At 35.6% G+C, this 23,022-nt stretch overlaps 4 protein-coding genes across 4 annotated transcripts; 2 read left to right on the forward strand and 2 right to left on the reverse strand.

The window, feature by feature from the left end:
- The first annotated feature begins 835 nt into the window (after positions 1–835).
- On the forward strand, positions 836–8,259 carry LOC127157958 (large neutral amino acids transporter small subunit 3-like). The gene is made up of 8 exons (XM_051101134.1): positions 836–1,016; positions 1,128–1,274; positions 1,361–1,396; positions 1,507–1,639; positions 3,023–3,152; positions 3,858–3,931; positions 4,286–4,409; positions 6,754–8,259. Exons 1-8 carry the CDS (start codon positions 851–853, stop codon positions 6,943–6,945), a joined length of 1,002 nt encoding a protein of 333 aa, XP_050957091.1. The 5' UTR covers positions 836–850; the 3' UTR covers positions 6,946–8,259.
- A 2,557-nt stretch (positions 8,260–10,816) lies between these two features.
- LOC127157959 (mediator of RNA polymerase II transcription subunit 19-A-like) lies at positions 10,817–12,432 on the reverse strand. The gene is given in 7 exon segments (XM_051101135.1): positions 10,817–11,049; positions 11,229–11,323; positions 11,403–11,457; positions 11,459–11,500; positions 11,576–11,709; positions 11,838–11,960; positions 12,077–12,432. Coding segments are annotated over 7 exon segments (735 nt in total). The 5' UTR covers positions 12,297–12,432; the 3' UTR covers positions 10,817–10,983.
- Positions 12,433–14,117: 1,685 nt separating this feature from the next.
- On the reverse strand, positions 14,118–17,435 carry si:dkey-6i22.5 (polyamine-modulated factor 1). Its single transcript, XM_051101136.1, has 5 exons — positions 17,260–17,435; positions 17,055–17,160; positions 15,054–15,154; positions 14,405–14,600; positions 14,118–14,315 (listed from the first exon to the last, which is right to left on the reverse strand). Exons 1-5 carry the CDS (start codon positions 17,433–17,435, stop codon positions 14,247–14,249), a joined length of 648 nt encoding a protein of 215 aa, XP_050957093.1. The 3' UTR covers positions 14,118–14,246.
- A 219-nt stretch (positions 17,436–17,654) lies between these two features.
- Positions 17,655–21,291, forward strand: tmx2a (thioredoxin-related transmembrane protein 2a; the record flags this gene model as incomplete). Its single annotated transcript, XM_051101137.1, has 7 exons — positions 17,655–17,848; positions 19,158–19,218; positions 19,349–19,462; positions 19,564–19,640; positions 19,748–19,854; positions 20,976–21,041; positions 21,162–21,291. Coding segments are annotated over exons 1-7 (744 nt in total), but the record flags the coding sequence as incomplete, so codon positions are not given.
- Positions 21,292–23,022: the final 1,731 nt, after the last annotated feature.

Here is a 23,022-nt window from a genome sequence, read left to right on the forward strand (position 1 = left end):
ATAAATAATTTATTAGTCTTAATGTGAATATGTAATCAATAAAAAAGTAAGCATAGTCTAAATAGGACTTATTTATTTAAGGTGAAACACTGCAGGTGAAAAAAAAAAAAAAACGAATCATGATTACCTTACTTACCCAGTTGATTGATTGATAATTGCAAACTTTTTGTGTATTACAAGATTTCTAAAATGTTACATTTAAATGTGCAAATGAGGCATTGTTTAATGAAATCTAAATACTGGTTAAAGTCAATTTCAGAATTCTTGTTTTTTTTTTTTTTTTTTTTTTTTTTGACATATTACAGTTAAATGTTTTTACAGAGGGAATTTTGGGTGTTTTTTTTTTTTATACGCCATAACTCAGAAAATACTTAGGACAGACAGAAAAATATATTTTTCAAAATTTTGGGGGGGAATAAAATGTTTTATTTAATAAAGCAAATTATATATGAACAAATCCCTCTTTAAAAACATTCAGGAAATAGACAGGAATAAAAATGCAAAGTTTGGTGTGTGTAAGTGCTACTTAAGTGGAGATTTATAACTCTGTATAGGAGAAAAAAAACATTTTGAGAAAACTGCCTTTAAAAATATGGATTGAAATTGAAATCTATTGACCCAAATAGATAAAGTGCTATAAAAGAAACACTTAACAGTGTCTCACTAGTCTCAAAAAACACTTTATGAAACATCAAAAAGCCCAAAATGTCAAACTTGACAGGTGCATGAAAAAAATTGTTTTTGCCTGCTTTGTCTCCCATTGATCTAATTACAAGTACTTAATTTTTGGAATCTGATTCGGTAATCCATATTACATGTAATCTGTTACTACCAACTCTGGAAGCCTTTAATGTGGCGACTGCAGGAAACGGTCTTGATTTCTGAATACCTATTCTTATTATTATTTCTTTCTTTTATTAGGAAAATAAAGCAATCAGAAGAAAACCACACATTATCAGTTGAAGAAGTGACTGGAGAAACCGAGAAACCGCTGGCTGTAGCTGAGGATACGCAATGTGAGACACCTTGAGACAGAGTGACACATTTTGAGAGCGTTTGTTACCGTTGTGTGAACGTATAGCTGATGTGAAATATGACATACGAACTCCTGGAAATCTCTTTCTCAGCTTCGGTCCCGTTCCGGCGCTCCGTGTTCTCTCCCATCTTTCTGTGGAGTCTGATCACTATGGGAATGACTCAGTTAAGAATCATCTTCTTTATGGGAGCCATGAACAAGATGGTTGAGTTCCTGGTCACCCACGGAGAGAATCACCGTAAGCCAAGCTACAAAGCCTACATGTTATTCCTCTATTCGTTAAAGCTGACTTCTGTTCTTAAAAAGCATTTCTGTCTCGTTTAGCCTCTGAAGAACTGGCGCATGAGGCTGAGGAGACAGGTGAGATTAACCTCTACTAGTCTGATACGGTCATAAATGTAATTGTGAATGAAACCGAGAACGTTTCGGGACAGTCTGAGCATGATAAATGCTTATGTTTTAACTTCCAGTGAGCTACTACTCGTCCATCTTTGGCACGCTGCAGCTCTTGTGTCTGGTCACCTGTCCTCTGATCGGATACATCATGGACTGGAAGATGAAAGAGTGTGAGGTGGATCAGAAGACAGAACAGGGAGACAAGGAGTAAGAAATTCAAGTTTTCAGTAATAACGCATGACAAATCATTTATTTAATAGTTTATATGGGCCATTCTACAGAATTGGTGTGAACTGTCCCACAACCAAAAAACACATTTAAAAATGTTTATTAAGATCCTTCTGTTATCCATTGAAACACACAATAATATTTAAAATATTAGTATATTCAATTGGGAGGTGGCTGTCCCTTATGAAAATATTGAAATTATAACTTTTTTTTTCCCATTGTTGTTTTTAAAAGTATCTTTTGATTATTTTAAAAAGTGAAGTTCAAAAAAAAAAAAAAAATAATAATAATAATAATAATAATAATAATATATATTTATTTATTTATTTATATTTGTTTATAATTATGCAACCATGTATAAAAAAAATATATAAAAACGTCACTACTGAAACGGTGTATGTTTTAGTCTATTGGCTGAGACTGATTTTAACTACACCCTTCATTTATGATCAGGAAAAATAATGTGTCCCTCTCTCATAGCTACAAGGTGTAAATCTCATAACTTTGAGGTAAATGTGTTCAGAAGTCTGAAAAATCTGTGTTACTTCATGTATCGTCACCGCCAAACACCTTTTTCTGCAATTAAGCACACGAAATATGTCATCATTGTTTCGGTAGTGACAAAAGGGAACACGTAATAGTCTCATTTGGGGGAACAAAATTTTAGTACAGTTATGCAGTTTGTATTTTAGTATGTTTTAGTATGCAAGTTAAAATTCTGTAATATAATGTGTTTGCTACCAAAGCGTTACTGTCACTACTGAAACATGGGATGTTTTGTCAAAAATAAAGTATAATGAATTATCTACTAAAATGTAATGATTTTTGTTTCCTGCGTTTTTGGTTCAGTGTATATTCAGGCTAATCAATCTTTAACTTTGAAATCAGTATGATCAACTTTTTCCCTTTTACAAAGAAAAACCGGATTCAAAATACAAAAAATCTCATAAATCACAATTAAAATATTTGTAAAATTGTAAGTGTTTTGGATTTGCCTCTGAAAAAAATTCTAAAATAGCAAAAAAACACAATGTAAATGTAGGCAAAATCTTCATAGGTCCGTATAATGCTTCTAATTAAATTATTACTGTGTTTCAGTAGTGACAAATTTGGGGAGAGGACAAATATTCCAAAACGTTCTGAAAATACAATATGAGAATTAACTGTGCAATTACTAGAAATGTGTACCTTGGATATAATACAATTTGCATACGTACAATTTTATTGGAAAAAGGCACATTTTTTTCCAAGACATTTCCCATTCTGACTTTGAACTCTGTAGAGTGACCCATATATAGAAGCAACGAACAAACTCCTGATGGTTCTGTAAAATATCATCTTTGACTTTTTGTCTCCCGCCAGAGCTGTTGCGGTACCGAAGCGTGACAGAAAGATCCAGAAGCTGACCAATGCCATGAGAGCCTTCATCTTCACAAATTTGCTGCTGATTCTGTTTGGAATCCTCTCACTCATAGATAACCTGCCTCTACAGGTAATAAAAAAAAATCTGTTCTGCTGTAAAGATCTAAAAAGAGGACAATAGTAAACAGTCAGTTTTTCAGTCGGTTCATTGTTGATTCAGTTCAATAGCTGTAAAATTAATCAGTTATGGAATGAGTTCTCTAAAGTTCTATAAAGCAGCACTAAGTAGCTCATATTGTCATTAGTTTAATTGATTTTTCCAGTATTTTACTGCAGATACACTACAATTCAAAAGTTATGATTTGTTTTTGAAATCAATGCTTTTGAAAGAAGACTCTTACACCCATCAAGGCTACACTTATTTGATCAAACATGCAATAAAAACCTAATTGTGAAATACTACAATTGAAATACTACAATAAAGTGAATATTTACAAAAAAAAAAAAATCCTATGATGGCAAAGCTGAAATATTTCTAATCAATGTTGAAAACAACTGTGCTGCTTATTGCTATTGTGAGCTAATAAAGAGCTATAAACTATGCTAGAGCTATTTAAATGCTGGATTGATCTGATTGGCTATCAGTGTTTTTTATCATTAACCAACTGGATAAACAAAAATAACTCTTTTATTTTAAAGACCAGTTCTCACTGTTAACAGTTAATTTGCATGCATATTAATTGTTACTGCATTACTGACCACGAGGCACATGAGTTTATTTGCATTAATTACAGTAGATGGGAATGTTCTTATAACTCTCGTTGTCTTTATCCAGATTCTGACGTTCATTTTGCATACTATGGTACGAGGTTTCATTCACTCCTGTTGTGGAGGACTGTATGCTGCTGTGTGAGTACAAACACATTCAAGTATTGTAGTGTTTATGTGTCTGTCATTATTTTAAGCCTGTCATTTAATCGCACTGGCACGTACAGACATAAAATCAGTTGGTTATCAAACTGCGCCTCACAGGATCAGGTTTGCCCTGTTTGTGTGAAGTATACCTCAGAGTATGTGTAAAATTAAAACCCAATAACGTGCACTGTCACTCAGACAAATGGCAAATAAACCATAATGCCCACATTAAATCACACGTACACCTGTCATCTGTCATTTCAATGACACAACAAACATTACAATCTCAAAATTGAGAAGCGTGCAGACTTCAGACAAACTAAGTGTCTCTCTCTCTCTCTCTCTCAGGTACCCGTCCAATCATTTTGGTACCCTTACTGGGCTGCAGTCTATGATCAGTGCCGTGGTGGCCCTGCTGCAGCAGCCCCTCTTTATGGTTATGGTGGGACCTCTGAATGGAGATGCGTACCGGGTAAGAACTGCACATTTTTAGCTGTTGTATTTAGGGGTAAAATAATTAGTTGACATTGACAGGTATTTTTGTTGTTGAATAGTCATTTGATCTCATATTAGAGGGCTGCATTGACCTTTAGTGCAGGCGGGAGTGGGCTGTCAAAAAAGATTTAGCACGGGTCCCGCTATCTTGTGATTTGGTGCATAACAAGAATGATGGAGGTCCATAAACACTGGGCTTGTCAGTATTGCAGAGTCTTTGGTCGTACACAGATTACATTACTTTCCCATCACGGCACTACCCCTACTGTTGTTTTACATTTTATAGAAATAAATCATTTAGTTCAGTTAGAAAACGCTACAATTCTAAACTGAAAGTGTCGGCTCTACTCCATATGGACAGGGTTGCCAGATTTGCATGAGAAAACTAGTTCATGTTAGTCACAAAACATCCTGAAGTAGAGCAATGACAATATCCCAAATATCAAACTCAAAATACGTCATTTTCATAAATAAAGTACACATTTTGCAGTCACTGTTACGCACGCTGATCATAAACACAGCTCAAATACAGCCAGGGTTGCCAGATCTGCCAGTCAAAAACATCCCAAAGTGGTGCACTGAAAATATGTAATTTCCATACATAAAATACACATTTTGCAGTCACCGTTATCCACATTGATTATAAACACAGCTCAAATACAGCCAGGTTGACAGATTTGCGTGACAAAACTAGCTCGTGTTAGTCAAAAAACATCAAAGTAGTGCAATGACAATATCCCAAATATCAAAACTCATGTCATTTCCATAAAAAAGACGCATTGTACAGTCACTGTTATGCATATTGATCATAAACAAGGCTCAAATACAGCCAGGGTTGCCAGATCTGCATGACAAAACTAGCCCATACCAGTCAAAAATATCTCAAAGTAGTGCAATGACCAGCGCTGGGGGTAACTCATTAAGTAACACAAGTTACGTAATAATATTACTTTTTTCAAGTAACTAGTAAAGTAACGCATTACCTTTGAATTTCTAAGAAAATATCTGAGTTACTTTTTCAAAGTAACGCCAGTTACTTTTTTCCCCATTTATTGATTGACAAGTCTCCTGTCGGGAAATTGGGAGTAAACATGATATTACGGTATTCTAGACTAAATGTGAACATGCATTAATTCATCTCACTCACAAAAAACAGATTCAGTATAAAAACAGTGAAATGCAAACTCAGAATATGACGCATCTGCTGTAGTCTACGTTTTCACTGTGTTCACCCCTCATCACACCACAGCTGTTTCCTCCAGCGAAAATGAAGCACATTAACGCATACTTTATAAAACGATCCTGTTGCCATTTTCATTTGAAAATGTAACTTTCAATTGTTTCTAGTGCATGTGGCAAAGAGGTTTGCATACTTCAGCTAAGGAAAGAGGCTTGTACAAGAAATGCAAACAGTACAATTTTGTATTTGTACAGTAAACAGGTGTGTGTGAGATCAGAAGGACTTGTATTTGGCTTATTCAGTAATCAAAAGTTATACCTATCTATACAATACAGTGGAATATTGCAATAAGTATAGTATACCACCCCTATTAGTCAAACATTTTTTTTATTGTATTTATTTATTTAACTTTTGTTATTATACCCTCATTGGGGGCTGAGCCCCCCTAAAATGAAAATCCTAGAATCGCCCCTGTTGATCATTATAACAATTCGCTTTATTTACCGGCGTTATTAATGAATTTTGTGCTTTTTTGTGTTTAACCTAACTACAAGTAGCGTTAATGTAGAATTACATACCGGTAGCCTATCTAAATATGATTTTATAATTTTATGCTATATTGACCTACCTCATTACCCTCCACTATAATGAGCAGCAATAAACTACATTTTGGTATTTTATAATGCCTAGTCATACTTCTGTGGATATTTTGGTGAAAGTAACTCTAAAGTAACTTAAAAGTAGTGTAACGCATTACAATTCAGAGAAAGTAATATTGTAATGTAACTAATTACTTTTAAAAGACAGTAACTAGTAATATATAATGTATTACATTTTGGAAGTAACTTGCCCAACACTGGCAATGACAATATCCCAAATATCAAATCTCAAAATATGTCATTTCCATAAATAAAGTATGCATTTTGCGGTCACTGTTATGCACACTGATCATAAACACAGCTCAAAGGCTTCCTACCATTAGTACAATAAAATTCAGTGTCTGTGTTAGTACTTTTTTGAACATTTCCAGCACATTTGAACAATGCTGTGATTTTGATAATTGATTGTTGTGATATTACATTTTCATACTGTTTCTACATGCAATTTAGACGTTAAATGTATTCTCTTTCAATCCCATCAGATCAACGTGGGGCTTCTGATCCTCTCATTTGCCGGTTTCCTGTTGCCGGGCTACTTGTACTACCATCGCAGACAGCTTATTCAGATGAAGGCCAGAGGAAAAGCGAAAGGACTCACTCCTGTTGAGAATCAAGCTCTAAACCAACCGCTAGCCAACGGACACAGCAACGGTCACGTCTTGCAAGAAGCCTAACTCAATAACGGATCATCACAGGACCGTCACGGGACTTTTGACATTTCAGCCCGCTATGGACAAGCCTACCGTTTTTCACATCCTTCTATTAACACACAGCCCTTTCTTTTGTTGTATAAGAGACATTGGGCTGATGGCTGCAGAAGCAGACATCAGATCAGTATTGTCTTGTTTGATGTTCAGCCGACACGTACGAGTATTTATATTGAAAATCTGGAAATCTGCCTGCGAAACGAATGCTATGTTTTTAAAAGAAATATTTATTGAACTGCGCACACGTTGGCTGTGATTAATGGACATGAACTACCTCAGCCAATGGAGCGGCGTCTGTCTGTTCAGCGTCTTCACCAAAGAGAAAGATTGATGATTGATTGATTGATTGATTGATTGATTGATTGATTGTATTAGTGTTTGTTTTTCTGTCTTTTGAAAACTTGAGAAACAGTCAACACAAGCATTTCAGCTGCCACCAAAGACACTGCTAATGGAGATTTTTAAACTTCAGGTTCACTACATTATCCCCCGGTTTCACAGACAAGGCTTAAGCCTAGTCCTAGACCAAAATGTAAGTCTGAAATGTTTTAACTGAAAGAAACTTGCACTGACTGATCTTAAAATATATCAGTGCCTTTGTTTTGTCTTAAGATTCACACCAGTAATGTTTTTCCTAAGACACGTTTATGAAAATGACTTACATGTCCTAACTGAACTATGACCTAATCCTGGCTTAGGCTAAGCCCTGTCTGTGAAACCGGGCCTAAGTGTTTATCTCAAAGCTAAAACATTTCAGGCAGATTTAACAAGATTTTTATTAACCAACAGAAATTAATTTGTGTGTGTGCATTTAGCTTTTTCTGTGCATTTTAGTTTCATAGACACTGAAAGGGAAATGTATTTTTGTATTTCTGTAATCGTGAGTCTTATATGTGCTCTGTAAATAATGCAACGTGTATTCGTGTTTGCTTTTATGTGCAGTAAGCTCGCGGGATGGGTTGATGTTGTTGTTGTTTTTTTTTTTTGTTTTTTTTTTAAAAGGTCAGGGTGCGGCCGTGAGGAACTGATGGTATGCTTACAGCAGTTTTTCTTTCAGATGTCAATATGCATTTTTTGTTTTGTGTGAGACTCCAGTGCCTTATGTTATTGAACGTCAATTTCAAATCTCACCACGAGAGATACGGGAAACCAAAGCCATTTGTGCATATATGGATGCAATAAAGCCAGTGAAGAATGTATGAGAGGGATAAAGTGTCCCTGTACAGAGTGCAAAAAACGTCAGATTTGAAATGCCAAACACAATAAAATATGTAGACATTCTGAATTGTTCACTTGAGTCTTGATTGAGATCACATGAAGCATGTCGCCATCTGGCTTATTTATGCAGTGTTTATACTATTTCATTAACCCACAAGGAAAGCCGCGTCCGAAACTAGAGGTTTAATTTGGGTCATGATATTATATGGCATTTTGACTTTACACTAAATCTGGAGCAGTTGAAGAACAAACATTAAATAAAAGTTTGCTAGACTAATCCAGTCATCTTAAATGTTTAAAACTTGCTGTTTTCTCTATTCATGACATGTCAGAACTAATGAGAAAGACTAGTAAATCATCCACTGGAAAAAAAGGTTCAGAGCTGTATTAGCATCTTCAGTCATTCATAAAATTAAGATGCAAATTCTCACCCTCAAAACTACAGTCAGCAGAGAATGTTGTTGTTCAAGTATGTATAAGCATGCGTACTCTGTGTTTTTGTTTAGTCTGAGTCACGAGGGAGCCGATTCCATAGTAGTTTGTTGCTTTCAGTAATTGTACTGTAAATGTTTCCAGCTAGTGAACCAACTTGCAGTTACCAGGCACTACTGGTTCGGCAGCCTCAACCATTAGACGTATTTGGGAGACAACAGGAGACAGCAAGGTCCCAAACCATGTGATGAGGGGCCACTACTCAAGGCCCTATTATTTTATTTTATTTTTATATTTATTTTTATTCCTTTTTTTTAGTAGGTTATTTCGGCGACTTATTTTTGTTAACTTTGCCATTAGAAGATCTTAATATCCCTGACAACAGTATGTTTTTCAGAATTTTCTCGGAAGGTATTGTGGGACAGAATCCTTACTAAATTCCCTGGTGAAAAAAACAGCATATGCTGGTAGCTATGTTTTGATGCTGGGATGCTAGTTAGGTATGTTTTGATGCTGGTTTAAGTTGGTCCTTAGCTGGTTTATGCTGGTCCTTTGCTGGTTTATGCTGGTAATGTTGCTGTTCAAGGACCAGCATAGACCAGCACCAAAACATACCTAACCAGCGCCCCAGCATCAAAACATAGCTACCAGCATATGCTGTTTTTTTCACCAGGGTTGTACCTTTCAAATACCAAAATGTATAATTTGTGTACTTTTAAAGACCAAAGTATGCTTCGGTTTTTACCCGCACAATCTGATTTTTAACCGGTAACAGGTCGCACATGCACACTGACTTAAGTTTTGCACTAACCAGCTGCTCTATTAAGTGGCAACACTGGCCCATTGTTTGAGGCCACATTGACAAGTTCTTTATGAAACAGCAGCATCTTTAGTTTTAAAAGAGCACAAAGACATTTTACTGGTCAAAACTTCTGGAGAAAAATAGAGCAAGTGTTGTGAGTAACGCATTACAAGTAACGCAAGTTACTAATAAAGTAACACATTACTTTACTTACAAGAAAATATCTAAGTTACTTTTTTTTTAAAGTAACACCAGTTTGTTTTCCCATGTATTGACTGACAGCTCTCCTGTCGCCATGTTGACAGAAATCGGGAGTGTTATGTGCACTGAGTAAATATCGTGATACTGTAGTTCTAGACTAAATGTAAACATGCATTTATTCATCACACTCGCCAAAAAAAAAAAAAAAAAAAAAAAAAAATAAAAAATAAATAGAAAATTAAGTATTTCTCAAAATATATGAATACTCAGAATATGATGCAAATCTACAATAATTAAATGTTAAATTTAGTCATTTAGCAAGCGTAAAGGAACTCATATTATTCCAAAACAACTTGTATCCAAAGCAACTCCTGTTATTGTTTTGATTGCTTCTATTGTCCTCATTTGTAAAGTGCTGTGACAAGCCTTTACGTGTTTAATCCCATTTTATTAACCAGCATCTTTGCTGCTGACTGTTGATGATCCAGTTCAACCATACTAATAAGCAAAAATGACTTTAGACTAAACTAACAATTGTGCTTCATTTTTTTTTTTATTTCTGAAGAGTGTTGAACTTTGTTCTCGTGCGTTCTAGACGTGAATTACTTTTCCTTCAGCCTGAGACTTACTCATTTCACTTTTGGCGTGAAAGATCTTTTATGTTAAAAACAGGTATAAAACTAACATAGTTGCAGCTTTTGTATCTTTTTTCTCTGAGAAAAGAGCAATGTTATGCAACACTATACTAAAAAAGACAGCTTTTGACTGTGGGTTCCTTGTTCAACACCGCCCTCTTCTGACTGAATAAGGAATTTAAAAGAAGTTTTATTAGATTCCACTCACTTCTACAGATTTCATAGCTGAGCATAAATGAAACAAATTATTTTATCAACAGCAATGTATGACTTTTTAAGAATTTATTCCATTACATCGCTTTTTCAATCCACTCATATCTCCTGATTTTCCATGCAGGTGACTTTACTAAAATGTTATCAGATGCATCTGCTGGGTAAACTAGTTGTTTTAAGTAATGTGTGAACTAATAAACCTGAAATGTGTAATCATCTTTAATGCATAATTTTGGGTGTGTTTATTTTCCAGTCCTGTACAAGACATCATTTTTTAAAAAGATGTATTTGCTCTGTTGCCAGTCATGCTGTGGAAAAAGTTCATTTGAAACACATGTAAAGAATAACAAAGTTTATTCATTCAGGTTCTCTTTACAACCAGAAAAAAAAAATGGCAGAAATCAGGCTTTGTAAACATCAGTCAAACACACTGGTCCATATCAGGGTCTCTTAACACTGATCAACATTTTCATGCGCTCACACACACATACACACACAGAGGTTCTATCTCAGGCTGTTGCTGTTGGGTTGAGATCCAGTAAGACCAGGATGATCAGGACTGTGTCGATTCTAAAAGAAAAAGACGATACAGAGAAACCAGATGTTGTAAAATCATTCACAGAAAACATCTGCAACTGGGATCTTTTAAAGCTTTCTCACTGTTTGTGTAAATAGTTGAGCTTTTATTTACTTTATATGCTTTAGACACGTAAAACATCCATGTTTCACATCATTATTGGGTCGCTCACCTTTTTTTTCTTCTTGTCTTTCTTTTTCTTCTTGCGATCAGGATCATCATCCCTCTTTTTCTTCTTCTTCTTGGGGTCAGAATCTGAGGGGGTCTCTGCAGGGTAAAAACAGGCCAATTAATGCCCGTACATGTGTGTTTATGTATGTGAAAACACATCAGGTTTATATGTCACCTGGTGGCAGAGGATCCTGAAGTCGCTGATGTCGGTGTTTGTGTTTGCTCTTTTTTCTTTGGCGGCTGTATGTGCATCAGTCTGTATTGCTCTGGAAGCTACAACACACACGAACACTATGAGATGATGTTTTAAATGTTTTAGAAAACATGTGGTCTAGTGCATTAGTTTACCGGGCCAGTGTGTAATCGAAATCCAGTGAGTAGAGCTCCTGTCAGCGGACTGAAAGAGTTTCCACAGACTGGAGGTTTTTCTATGAGAGAGCGCAGAGAACTGCCATCCTGAATGCCTGGACAGTCTATCATACCTGCAAGAGAGGTAATACAACTTACTATGATAAAAGTAACATGGCATATATCAGAAACCATTTGATTTTCATGGACTTAAGTGGATAATATGCATCTCCTTTTCTCAAAATCAAACATATTAGTTTACCTGGTAACTCTGGTAAAAAGTTGCTCAGTTTCTCCTTTACTTTCTTGCCGCAGAATTTATTATACGCGTGTTCCAGATTGTAGTGCGTGATGAGGTTTGTGTTTCCCGTCAGGTCGTTTCCAACTGGATCAAAACAAACACAAAAGCTCATCCAGATGCATTTTAACAAGTTACATAACATCATTACAGACAACTACTTTACGCTGTACTGTGTTCTCATACATTACAAACGTATTTACCGGGTAGTTCTCGTAGTAAATAGAAAGGTTCGTTCATGGCACCCGGTTTTCGCAATGTAGGCCCCTCATCCCCGAGCTGTCCTGGAATCTGAGCCGCCGCCGGCGCTTGGTTTGGCGTCATAGGCGGCGGAGGTTTTCCGGACGCGAACCCCAAAGCTGCTGGCCCCGTGGGTGGTTGTGCGTCATTTTGCCCGAACAAAGTTGAAAATATTTCCGTCATAACTTCTGAAACTAAATAATGTATATATACTTATAAAAAAACGAACAAATAAAAAGGCCAGAACGTCTGCCGGTTAGAGTCGCATTGTGTTGGAGCATCTGACTTCACATTATCAACAATAGCGGTACCGTAATGACACGATCATAAGCGCACACTACTTGTTGATGCAGTGATTATCAACAGTAGCGATTCACAGTACGCTTCCAGTTATTTAAAATAAATTGTTGTCTTTAACTAATTTCATAATTAAAAGGCCAAATCTGTCATACATTTTGTACTCTTCTTAAATCAGGAATCAATTTTTCAAAGAAGTCTCTACTGCTCTGCAATCCTGCATTTAGTTGATCCAAAGTACAGCAAAAGCAGTAATATTGTGAAATATTTTTACTATCTAAAATAACTGCTTTCGATTTGAATATATTTTAAAATGTAATTTATACCTGTGAGTCAAAGCTGAATTTTCAGCATCATTACTCCAGACTTAAGTGTCACATGATCCTTCAGAAATCATTCTAATATGTGACCCTGGACCACAAAACCAGTAAGGTTTTCAAAAGCTTTATACATCATCTAAAAGCTGAATAAATAAGCTTTCCATCCATAACAATACAATATTTGGCTGAGATACAACCATTTTTGTATATGGAATCTGATGGTGCAAAAAATTCAACATATTGAGAAAATCGCCTTTAAAGTTTCCAAATGAAGTTCTTTGCAATGCATATTACTAATCAAAAATTACGTTTTGATATGTTTACAGTAGGAAATTTACAAAATATCTTCATGGAACATGATCTTTACTTAATTTCCTAATGATTTTCGGCATAAAAGAAAAATCTATAATTTTGACCCATAAAATGTATTTTTGGCTATTGCTACAAATATAACCCAGCGACTTAAGACTGGTTTTGTGGTCCAGGGTCACATACTGATTTGGATGAATAGAAAGATCAGCATTTATCTGAAATATAAAAAGCTTTCGTAACATTATACACTACCATTCAAAAGCTTGGAGTCAGTTTTTTTTAAGAAATTATAGAAATTAATAGTTTTATTTAGGATGCCTTAAATTGATCAAAAGTGATGATGAAGTCATTTATAATGTTACAAAAGCTTTCGTTTTGTGATAAATGCTGTTATTCTGAACTCTCTATTCATCAAAGAAACCTGAAATTTTTTTACTCTGTTTTCAACATTAATAATAAATGTTTTGAGCTGCAAATCAGAATATTAGAATGATTTATCATGTGACTGGAGTAATGATGCTAAAAATCCAGCTTTTAAATCACAGGAATAAATTACATTTTAAAATAGATTTAAATAGAAGTGTTATTTAAATTGTAAAAATATTTCAGAATTGTACTGTTTTTGCTGTACTTTGGATCAACTAAATGTAGGCTTGGTGAGAAGAAGAGACTTCTTTAAAGAAACATCAAAAATCTTACTGTTTAAAAACTTTTGACTGGTAGTGTAAACTGATTTGTCACTTGGCTTTTTGACAGAAACTTTATTTTACAGCCATATTTTCTGTTGATACTTAGCATATATTTGAATACAAGCTTATATTACTTTATTTTTATTAAAGTATACTCTTGTACACATATACCATGGTCAATATTGTTTCCACCAATAATAAAACTGTTAACATAGGGCTTTAATCAAATATACAATGTAAATAAAACTGATTAAGAAGGCTTCTTATAATGCAGGAGATCACATATTTATATATTAGAATACTTAACTATAGTTACTATAAGAATCTCTTCCATTGGAATGCTTTTTCATTTATTCATTCTTTATACAGAGACGATGAAACACTGCTAAAAAGTGCAAGAGATGTTTAATGAATAGAGTACACATATTAATGACATATAACACAAAATAAACAATGCAGATGCACAATAAGATCACATTCAGGCTTCAGTAAATCCAAAGAAATGACCATGGATGTTAGAGAGACCCAAAGTGTTCAGATGGGGAAAGAGTTGAGACACAAGCTTCCAGATCTTCAAGTGATGCCTGCAGATGGAGAAGAAGAGGCAAAGATGAATTTATGGTAACATATGGCAATGCAAATGTATCAGTGAAATTATATTTTTTTCTCATACCCTCCATTCCTCCACTCCTGCTGCGATGCACTGCTCTGTGTGTGTGATGTTCTCTCGGCCGGCCTGCACCTTCTGAGCAAGACCAGCGTTCTCCTTCTGGAGCTTCTTCAGCTGTATCCTCATGTACTCTTCCTGCTTCTTATAATATGACACTAAACCGCTGCACACATCCTGCTCTGGAACGCCACTCGGACGCCTGCGATATAAAACATGAGCCTCAACGACAGCATCAAGACACAGTAAATATATAGGATGCAAAACTAAATGTTTAATGTCATGTAAGTGGGAAAACAGTAAGTGTAATGTAAGTGGGTTGCCAGATTGCAAAAGAACAAGCACCTTTCACTGTAAGTTGATGAGTTAATTGCATAACATCCAATGCATAACATCTGCAATCTCTGACCCAGCTGACCCACTGAGTTTTCCGCCAACTGGCAACCCAGTGTGTTGAAATACCAGTAGGTAAAATGGCAGTGGGCGGAGTCACACAGACCAAAACAATAAGAGATATTCTGACACAGAATGCACATTTAAAACTAGAATAACTGTCTGTAGCATTGATTAAAATATTTTGCTCATTGTGTATTTTTTCTTTATAAAAGACAATACGCTGTGGAGTTAGGTTATCATCATTGGTCTGTGAACTCACCATGCAGCTTGTGGTGTGTCTTTAGCAAGCTCCTCCAGTCTGTCCAACTCTTCAAACTTCACCTGCAGGTCACCCTCCTCAATCACAGTGGCGATTTCTTTCTAAACACACACATCACACCACAAAACATATTAAGCATTATCACTACTAAAACACAAATGCACAAATACACAGCTACCATAAAACAACATTCTAATAATACAAACTGCTGAATGTTACATTGATCAATCCATCAGTGTCATAGGTTCAATTCCCAGGAGTGCAAGAACTGTTAACGTAGATACCTTGAATGCAATGTTAGTCACATGGCAACTGCATTAATGTAAAATGTAATACCATGAGGCCTACAAATAAACTGAAACTTTACTGAGAACGCATGAAGATTTTCCCCATACATTTATATTTTCAGATAAAAGAGAAAGTGTGTTTAACTGTCACATAATTAGTGTCCCAACAAAATTTTGTTGAATAGTTTTGTCTTTCTGTTTACTCTGGAGTGAAATAAGTGAGCCGGGTGTTAGTGATGGGAAAAGCTTTTTGAAACTTTGAATCAGTTGAACCAATTGCATCGTAAAATGATTCTGTATTTTGAAGCGCTTGAAAAGCCACACACTGGTGGAAATGCAACCAAAAAAACAGCCAAACATGCATAAAAAAACAAAAACAAAAAAACAGCTGCAAATGTTTTATTGAAAGTGTGATCTATTGTGATGTTTTAATGCCATATCAGCAACTATGGCTATATTCATGACAACATTAACAGTATCATTTCAATACGTCATTTACAGTAATACAACATTTTCTTAAAAAGCTATCACTATACAAAAACATACAAGCAAGCGTGATCTATTAAATGCAGTCAATAAATCATCTAATACAATTAATATGAAATGTCTGTTATATATTTTATTTACATTTTTGTTCTACGAGTTATTTATCAGGCCAGTAAGAGACTGTTGCAACTCTCTCTTTTTATTGTTTAAAAATGTCAAATAGAAATGTCTGCAAATTTGAAAATGTAATTAATGAAACTCAGTTATGAAGCATCTTTTACTAGAATGTGACCCTGGACCACAAAACCAATCAGACGTAGTACAGGTATATTTGTAGCAATAGCCAACAATACACTGTATGGGTCAAAATTATCAATTTTTCGTTTATGCCAAAAATCATTAGGATATTAAGTAAAGATCATGTTCCATGAAGATATTTTGTAAATTTCCTACCGTAAATATATCAAAACGTAATTACTGATTAGTAATATGCATTACTAAGAACTTCATTTGGACAACTTTAAAAGTGATTTTCTCAATATTTCGATTTTTTTGCACCATCAGATTCCAGATTTTCAAATAATTGTAAGTCGGCCAAATATTGTCCTATCCTAACAAATCTATACATCAGTGGAAAGCTTATTTATTCAGCGTTCAGATGATGTATGATCATAAACCCTTATGACTGGTTTTGTGGTCCAGGGTTACAAATCATGTGACTCCGCGTTCCGAAACACCGGTTCGGAAACAAATGATTCGCAAAGGATTCGAAGCTTCGTTTCGAAAAAGCCCATCACGACCATGTTCCCGACATCAGGGATGGGCGATGCCTCTTATTTTATTTTCGATCCGATACCGATATTTTCAGGCCCAGTATCGTCGATATCAATACCGATACCGATACCTCTAAGCTAAACTGATCTTTAAATTACTAAAAGAATTAAATTTGTAATTATACTCACTTAACATTATATTTAAAAGTCATGTGTTTTAAACATTTCATAAGCCCTTTTTTGTGTACACTGTCAGAAATACAATATACTAAAATTGTATTTGAGCTCTTTACTGGTGCAGTAACCTCAAAGGTGCACCTTCTCTACCCCTAAAAGCCAGAAAGCATACTAGTACCATACAAGTACACACGCATTAAGGGTAGATAAGGTAGAAAGATGTACCTTTGAGGGTACCTGATGAAAAACAACATCCCTACCCAACATCCTTATTTTACCTGAACTAAAGTCTGCAGTTGGCTGATGAACTGTTTGTGCATGGCTTCAGTCAGCTGAGGGTTCTGCTTTGACAGGGGCTGGAAATAGTGTGAGAACCTGTCGAAACTGACACAAAGAGTGGAACTGACTTAGTAACAGACAACAAAAACACATCTGTTTTAATGGTAATGAAGCTTAAAGCTGTGTTTTATACGTTAACGTTACCTGGCGTTGTCCAGCAGCCACTGCAGACTCTTCTCCATCACTTTACTGAAGAGTTTGAGTCTCGGTTTAGACTGCGATGATTTAACCGAATCATTCCGGCGAGTCGAAACATCATCCACTTTATCCACATTAGTTTTCTCTAAAACAGGCTCACTGCTCTTTTCCGACTCCTCCATGTTTCTACCGAACTGTTGATGTTTACAAAAATCCCCGCCAAGACCAAGCGCGTCAAACTACGGAAAGCGAGCAGCCGCCAGTTTCAAATCGTTTTCCCGAAACGCGTTTCTCCAAACTGAAGATTCATATTACAACTTTCACCCGTCAGCTGTCTCTGTCATCTATTTCTACTCTCCCCTCACTTTTTTTCACCACATGGTAGTTAGTCTATACGTCTGCAGCAATGAGTTTAATTAGAGGGCTGGTTTCCACTTTATATCATCTTCCAAAGGTTTATAAATGGTTTTATCGGCCCTATTATTTTCTGTCATTGTTGATGAGTCTGGCGTTTGTTATCGTCCGCAGCTGTCCGGGATTATGTGAGCATTTACCGTCTCAAAGAGAAGACGCCAACTCCTGCGCCTTCGACTGGGTCAGTGCTGCTTTTCACTTAGAAATCTCTCATGCTCCTTGACATGACATTTTAAAGTCTTTCATATGGTATTTTATTTTTGCTTTCCTGGACTAGGAGAAAAATCACATGGTGCTGTCTTGGGAAATGATCCCTTTAAATAGAATAAAACAGTATCTAAGTGTGCTATATTTAGAGCTTGTTCTTTTAAATATGTATTTAAGAACAATAAATCAGTATTTTTTTGATTGTATTTACAGAAGTCTCTCATGCACACCGAGGATGCATTTATTAAATAAAAAATACAATAAAACCAGTAATATTGTGAAATATTATTACAATTTAAAGCAACTGTTTTCTAGGTGAATATATGTTAAAATGTAATTTATTTCTGTGATCAAACCTGAATTTTCAGCATCATTACTCCAGTCTTCAGTGTCACCTGTGAATGGTGGTGTATCACGATTTCCACAAGCAGAATATTAGAATGATTTCTGAAGGATCATGTGATACTGAAGACTGGAGTAATGATGCTGAAAATTCAGCTTTGATCATAGGAATAAATTACATTTTAACAGATATTCACATAAGTCAGTAGTTTTTTTTTTTTTTAAGAAGTCTCTTTAACTCAAGCTTGCATTTATTTGATCCAAAGTACAGCAAAACAATAACATTTCAAAATATTTTTACTATTTACAATAAATGTTTAGCATCATTACTACATTTTCAGTGTCACATAATCCTTCAGAAATCATTCTAATATGCTGATTTGCTGCTCAAAATACATTTCTTATTATTATTATGTTGAAAACGGCTCAGTAGAATTTTTTTCTGGTTTCTTTGATAGAAAGATCAGAAGAACAGCATTTTTATAACATTATACATGTTTTTATAATCACTTTTGATCAATTTAAAGCATCCTTGCTAAATAAAAAAATGCTAAATGCTGATCTTTGGATTTTACTATTCATTAAAGAATCTTGAAAAAAATGTACTCAACTCTTTTAAATATTGATGATAATAATAATAATGTTTATTAAGCAGGAAATCAGCATATTAGAATGATTTCTGAAGGATCATGTGAAACTGAAGACTGGAGTAATGATGCTGAAAATTCAGCTTTGATCAAAAAAAAACATTACATTTAGAAATATATTCAAGTAGAAAGCAGCTATTATAAATAGTAAAAATATTTCACAATATTACTGCTTTTGCTGTATTTTGAATCAAATAAATGCAGGCATGGTGAGAAGAAGAGACTTCTTTAAGAAAAATTAAATATCTTGCTGTCATTTGCAAACATTTTCTAATGTATAATTGCTCTGTGTAGAGGGAGGTGGAGATTTTAATGTTTCTCAGTGCTATTGTCATGATGAAGAACCGCAGAGCCAGTAAGTTTAAATGCATTAAATTTGATTGCATTCAGATTACACACATAAGATATTAATAATATTTATATTGATGCATGCTGTTTTTTTTTTTTTTAATGTAAGGATTGATCTTTCTCTCTTTGTCTCTCAGTAACACTGGAGCAGCACATAGGGAATATATTTCTCTTCAGTAAGGTGGCGAACGTGGTGCTGTTTTTTCGAGTGGATCTCAGACTCGGCCTTCTCTATCTCACGCTGTGTGTGGGTAAATACATGATGGGAAACATGGAAATATGATTGCACAATAGTCAAGAGTGAAAACTGTGATTCATACAATAACAACTGTTCTGTGTGTTCTCGATGCAGTGTTTCTGATCACATGTAAACCACCGATCTACATGGGCCCTGAGTACATCAAATACTTCAGTGACTCAACTATAGATGTTAGTAAAACAAGTATTAAAGGAATAGTTCACTCCAAAATGAAAGGCCATCCAAGATGTAGATGAGCTAAACTAATAATTGTGCATGTTTTTCTATGTAATGTCAGGAAGAGCTGCAGAGGGACAGTCGTGTGTCATGGATTGTTGAGTTTTATGCTAATTGGTCTCCGGAGTGTCAGTCATTTGCACCCATTTTTGCTGACCTGTCACTTAAGTAAGTCACAATAACATACACTTGTACTCTCACACTTCTTTATGAGGTTAAAGGGGAAGTCCACTTCCAGAACAACAATTTACAAATAATGTACTCACCCCCTTGTCATCCAAGATGTTCATGTCTTTCTGTCTTCAGTCGTAAAGAAATTATGGTTTTTGAGGAAAACATTTCAGGATTTTTCTTCATATAATGCAACATCCTATTAGGTTCTGTACTGGAATTAGTTCACCTGTTTCGAGTCGTTCGTTCATCTTATGGGGCGTCACGTGATGAACGAATGACTCAAACCTGAAAACTTGTCAGATAAGAGGTGAGGTGAGCTAATCATAGACTAAAGACCCAGGTAAACAATGAATGAATCTTTTCTGTTTCTTATAGCATTATATTTTTTTCTTGTTTGTAGTGTGATCAATGTTTGTGTAAGCAGTAGATGTGTTAGGGAAGTAACACGTAACATTTTAATTATATTTTGCTAAAATGACAAAATGACTCGAAAGAAGATTTGCTGAACGAGACTCAAAGGTCCGAGTCTGTAAAATGATCCGAACTTCCCATCACTTCTACGAATCCCGTCTAAGTTCATCGTCTGTGTACTCCGGCTCAAAAAGATAGAGTATGGCGAAAAACTCCATCTTCTTTTCTCCTACAACTTCAGAATTGTCCGACATCGTTGTACCGTTTTGTTTGTAAACAAAGTTTGACTGACTTGCACTTTCTTTGCGCATTCGCTTTGTAAACACTGGGTCTGTAGTTCCACGTGACCTTTCGAGGTGATTCAATAGTACGTAGTGTCGTGAACGCGCATCCCAGAACCTGCTACACAAGCATTTGTGCCTAATAAGTATACAGAGTTTTATTTTTATTAGATAAGACCCTTCTTCCTCGGCTGGGATCATTTAGAGTCTTTAAAGCTGCATTTAAACTACATTTTGGAAGTTCAAAATCGGGGCACCAATGAAGTCCATTATATGAAGAAAAATCCTGAAACCACAATTTCTTTACGACTGAAGAAAGAAAGACATGAACATCTTGGATGACAAGGGGGTGAGTAAATTATTTGTAAATTGTTGTTCTCGAAAGTGGACTTCTCCTTTAATGACTTTGACTATGCTCACCAGGTATAACTGCTTAGGCCTCAAATTTGGAAAAGTCGACATTGGACAATATGGAGCAGTCGCTGAAAGGTAACTCCTTTTCTCTAGTGTCTTCCTCTCAACCTCAAAATATTAATTTAACAACAGTTAAGGAATATATAATGCCTTTCTAGTTATGTTTAACTTTGCAGTCCTGTTCTCTCATTACAGGTATAAGGTAAACCCTTCACCGCTCTGTAAGCAGCTGCCCTCCCTGTTGCTCCTGCAGGGTGGTCGAGAACTCCTGCGCCGTCCTCTAGTGGACAACAAGGGAAGAGCCATTGGGTGGAGTTTCACTGAGGTAAAGTGCTTCAAAAACTCTATAGCGTTTCATATATTTAGCTTTAACTATGTGTATTCACAAATGTTGTGTAAAAGAATTTGCAGATCACTCTTCTGAATTTGGGTGATAAAAGCACCTCTAGGCAATTATAAGTTACTAAACACTATGATGTATAGCTGTGAAATACTACGTCCTCATCATATGCTGTGACCTTCAGTAACTGTTGATTCTGGAAGTCTGAGTCCGGGGAGTGAATTTCGAGGGGGGACGGCGTTCATTTCCAACTAGTTACACATTTTTTTAAATTATTTCTACAAGGTATATTTCTACAATTATAAAAGTGATTTCTACATTTATCCATTCAAAAGACTACGAAAGTGATCTCAGTTCTGCATATAAATGCATCGCAATGTAGATTAAAAACGTACCAGAATATTTGTGTCTATGGTTTGCTGCGCAATACTGTCTTTTGCCATAATACCTGCAGACTGCAGCCAATGGAAAGGCTTCTGTCGATGCGTCCTGCTCCTCACAGATTGTGAAAGCAGACTGCAGTTTTTGTCATTCATTATAACAAACAAAGTGTAGAGACGATGTAAATAATAGATTCAAAGTGCACCGTAGAGAGCTTAATTAATTAAAATGCAAGTTTGTGAGATTGCGATAAACTAAGACAGGTGACAGCTTTTTAATGATTATAAAGGAAGTATGCAAATGTGAAACTGAATTTATACAACAGTTTTATACATTTTTAATTTTATACAAAAGTTAAAATTAAGTGCCCTACAGTGACACTGTTGTCTGATTGTGCTATATTTCATCAACAAAAATAATTCCAAACAAAGCCACTGCGCATCTATAGTCTTTGACACAGCGCTGGTTTGTTTATGAATGAATCTGTGCTTTAGAATGAATAATTAATCAAATTGATTCGGTCACAAAGACTTGCTGCCTATGCCACTTGCATAGGATTATAATGTAAAACAGACACTGATAGTTCAAAAAAGACACCAAGTGTGAACATAGCCTTACTGTCTATATGAGGATTTATTACACACATTTATTCTGACATGTTATTTCACTGACAGAAGTTCAGCTGCAGTATTAATGTCATGAAGAGAAAACAAGAGACTCTATAACATCTTACTGTTACTGATTTCATCATGCAGCTCAAAGCATTATGGGTAGAATCGCTCATCATATTCTGATTCATCAACACAGTTTCACTGATGATCCAGAACAAACCCAAAACCCAGGATAGAGCGGCTGAGTGAATGTGGTCTGGACTGTGTGGATGAGGCTCATTGTGTCAGAGACGCTGTAGAAGGACAGAGTTCCTGCACTGTGATCCACAAACACTCCTATTCTACTGCTGATGGACTTTACAGGGAGATCAGTCCATATGTTATTGTGTCTGAATGAGTAACTGGAGGGAGAGCAGAACAAACTCCAGGACTGATCATTACGTCCAAACAAACACTCAACACCCCGTCCCTTCCTGCTGATGCTCTTATATGACACTGATATACGCACACCATAACCTCCACTCCACTCAATCTCCCAGTAACAGAGTCCACACACACTCTCTCTACACAACACCTGAGGATAATAATCAAATCTGTCTGGATGATCAGGATACGGCTGATCTGTGTTAGTGTTAGTAATCACTCTGTTGTTCTCAGACAGACGGAGGCGTTTATTCACTGTGTTCAGATCCAGAGTGAGCTGATGGGAATCTGATGGAGATAA

Source organism: Labeo rohita, unplaced genomic scaffold (genome assembly GCF_022985175.1).
Source record: "Labeo rohita strain BAU-BD-2019 unplaced genomic scaffold, IGBB_LRoh.1.0 scaffold_1280, whole genome shotgun sequence".
Taxonomy (NCBI): Eukaryota; Metazoa; Chordata; class Actinopteri; order Cypriniformes; family Cyprinidae; genus Labeo; species Labeo rohita.

What these genes read in the sequence shown, in the direction of transcription:
- LOC127157958 (XM_051101134.1), top strand. Translation starts at nt 851, where the DNA reads ATGTGGCGACTGCAGGAAACGGTCTTGATTTCTGAATACCTATTCTTA. An exon ending in TAGATAACCTGCCTCTACAG is followed by an intron (nt 3,153 to 3,857) that starts GTAATAAAAAAA and finishes GTCTTTATCCAG; the next exon opens with ATTCTGACGTTCATTTTGCA. An exon ending in TGAATGGAGATGCGTACCGG is followed by an intron (nt 4,410 to 6,753) that starts GTAAGAACTGCA and finishes CAATCCCATCAG; the next exon opens with ATCAACGTGGGGCTTCTGAT.
- si:dkey-6i22.5 (XM_051101136.1), bottom strand. Translation starts at nt 17,435, where the DNA reads ATGGAGGAGTCGGAAAAGAGCAGTGAGCCTGTTTTAGAGAAAACTAAT. An exon ending in TGGCTGCTGGACAACGCCAG is followed by an intron (nt 17,161 to 17,259) that starts GTAACGTTAACG and finishes TCTTTGTGTCAG; the next exon opens with TTTCGACAGGTTCTCACACT. An exon ending in AACTGCAGACTTTAGTTCAG is followed by an intron (nt 15,155 to 17,054) that starts GTAAAATAAGGA and finishes GTGTGTGTTTAG; the next exon opens with AAAGAAATCGCCACTGTGAT.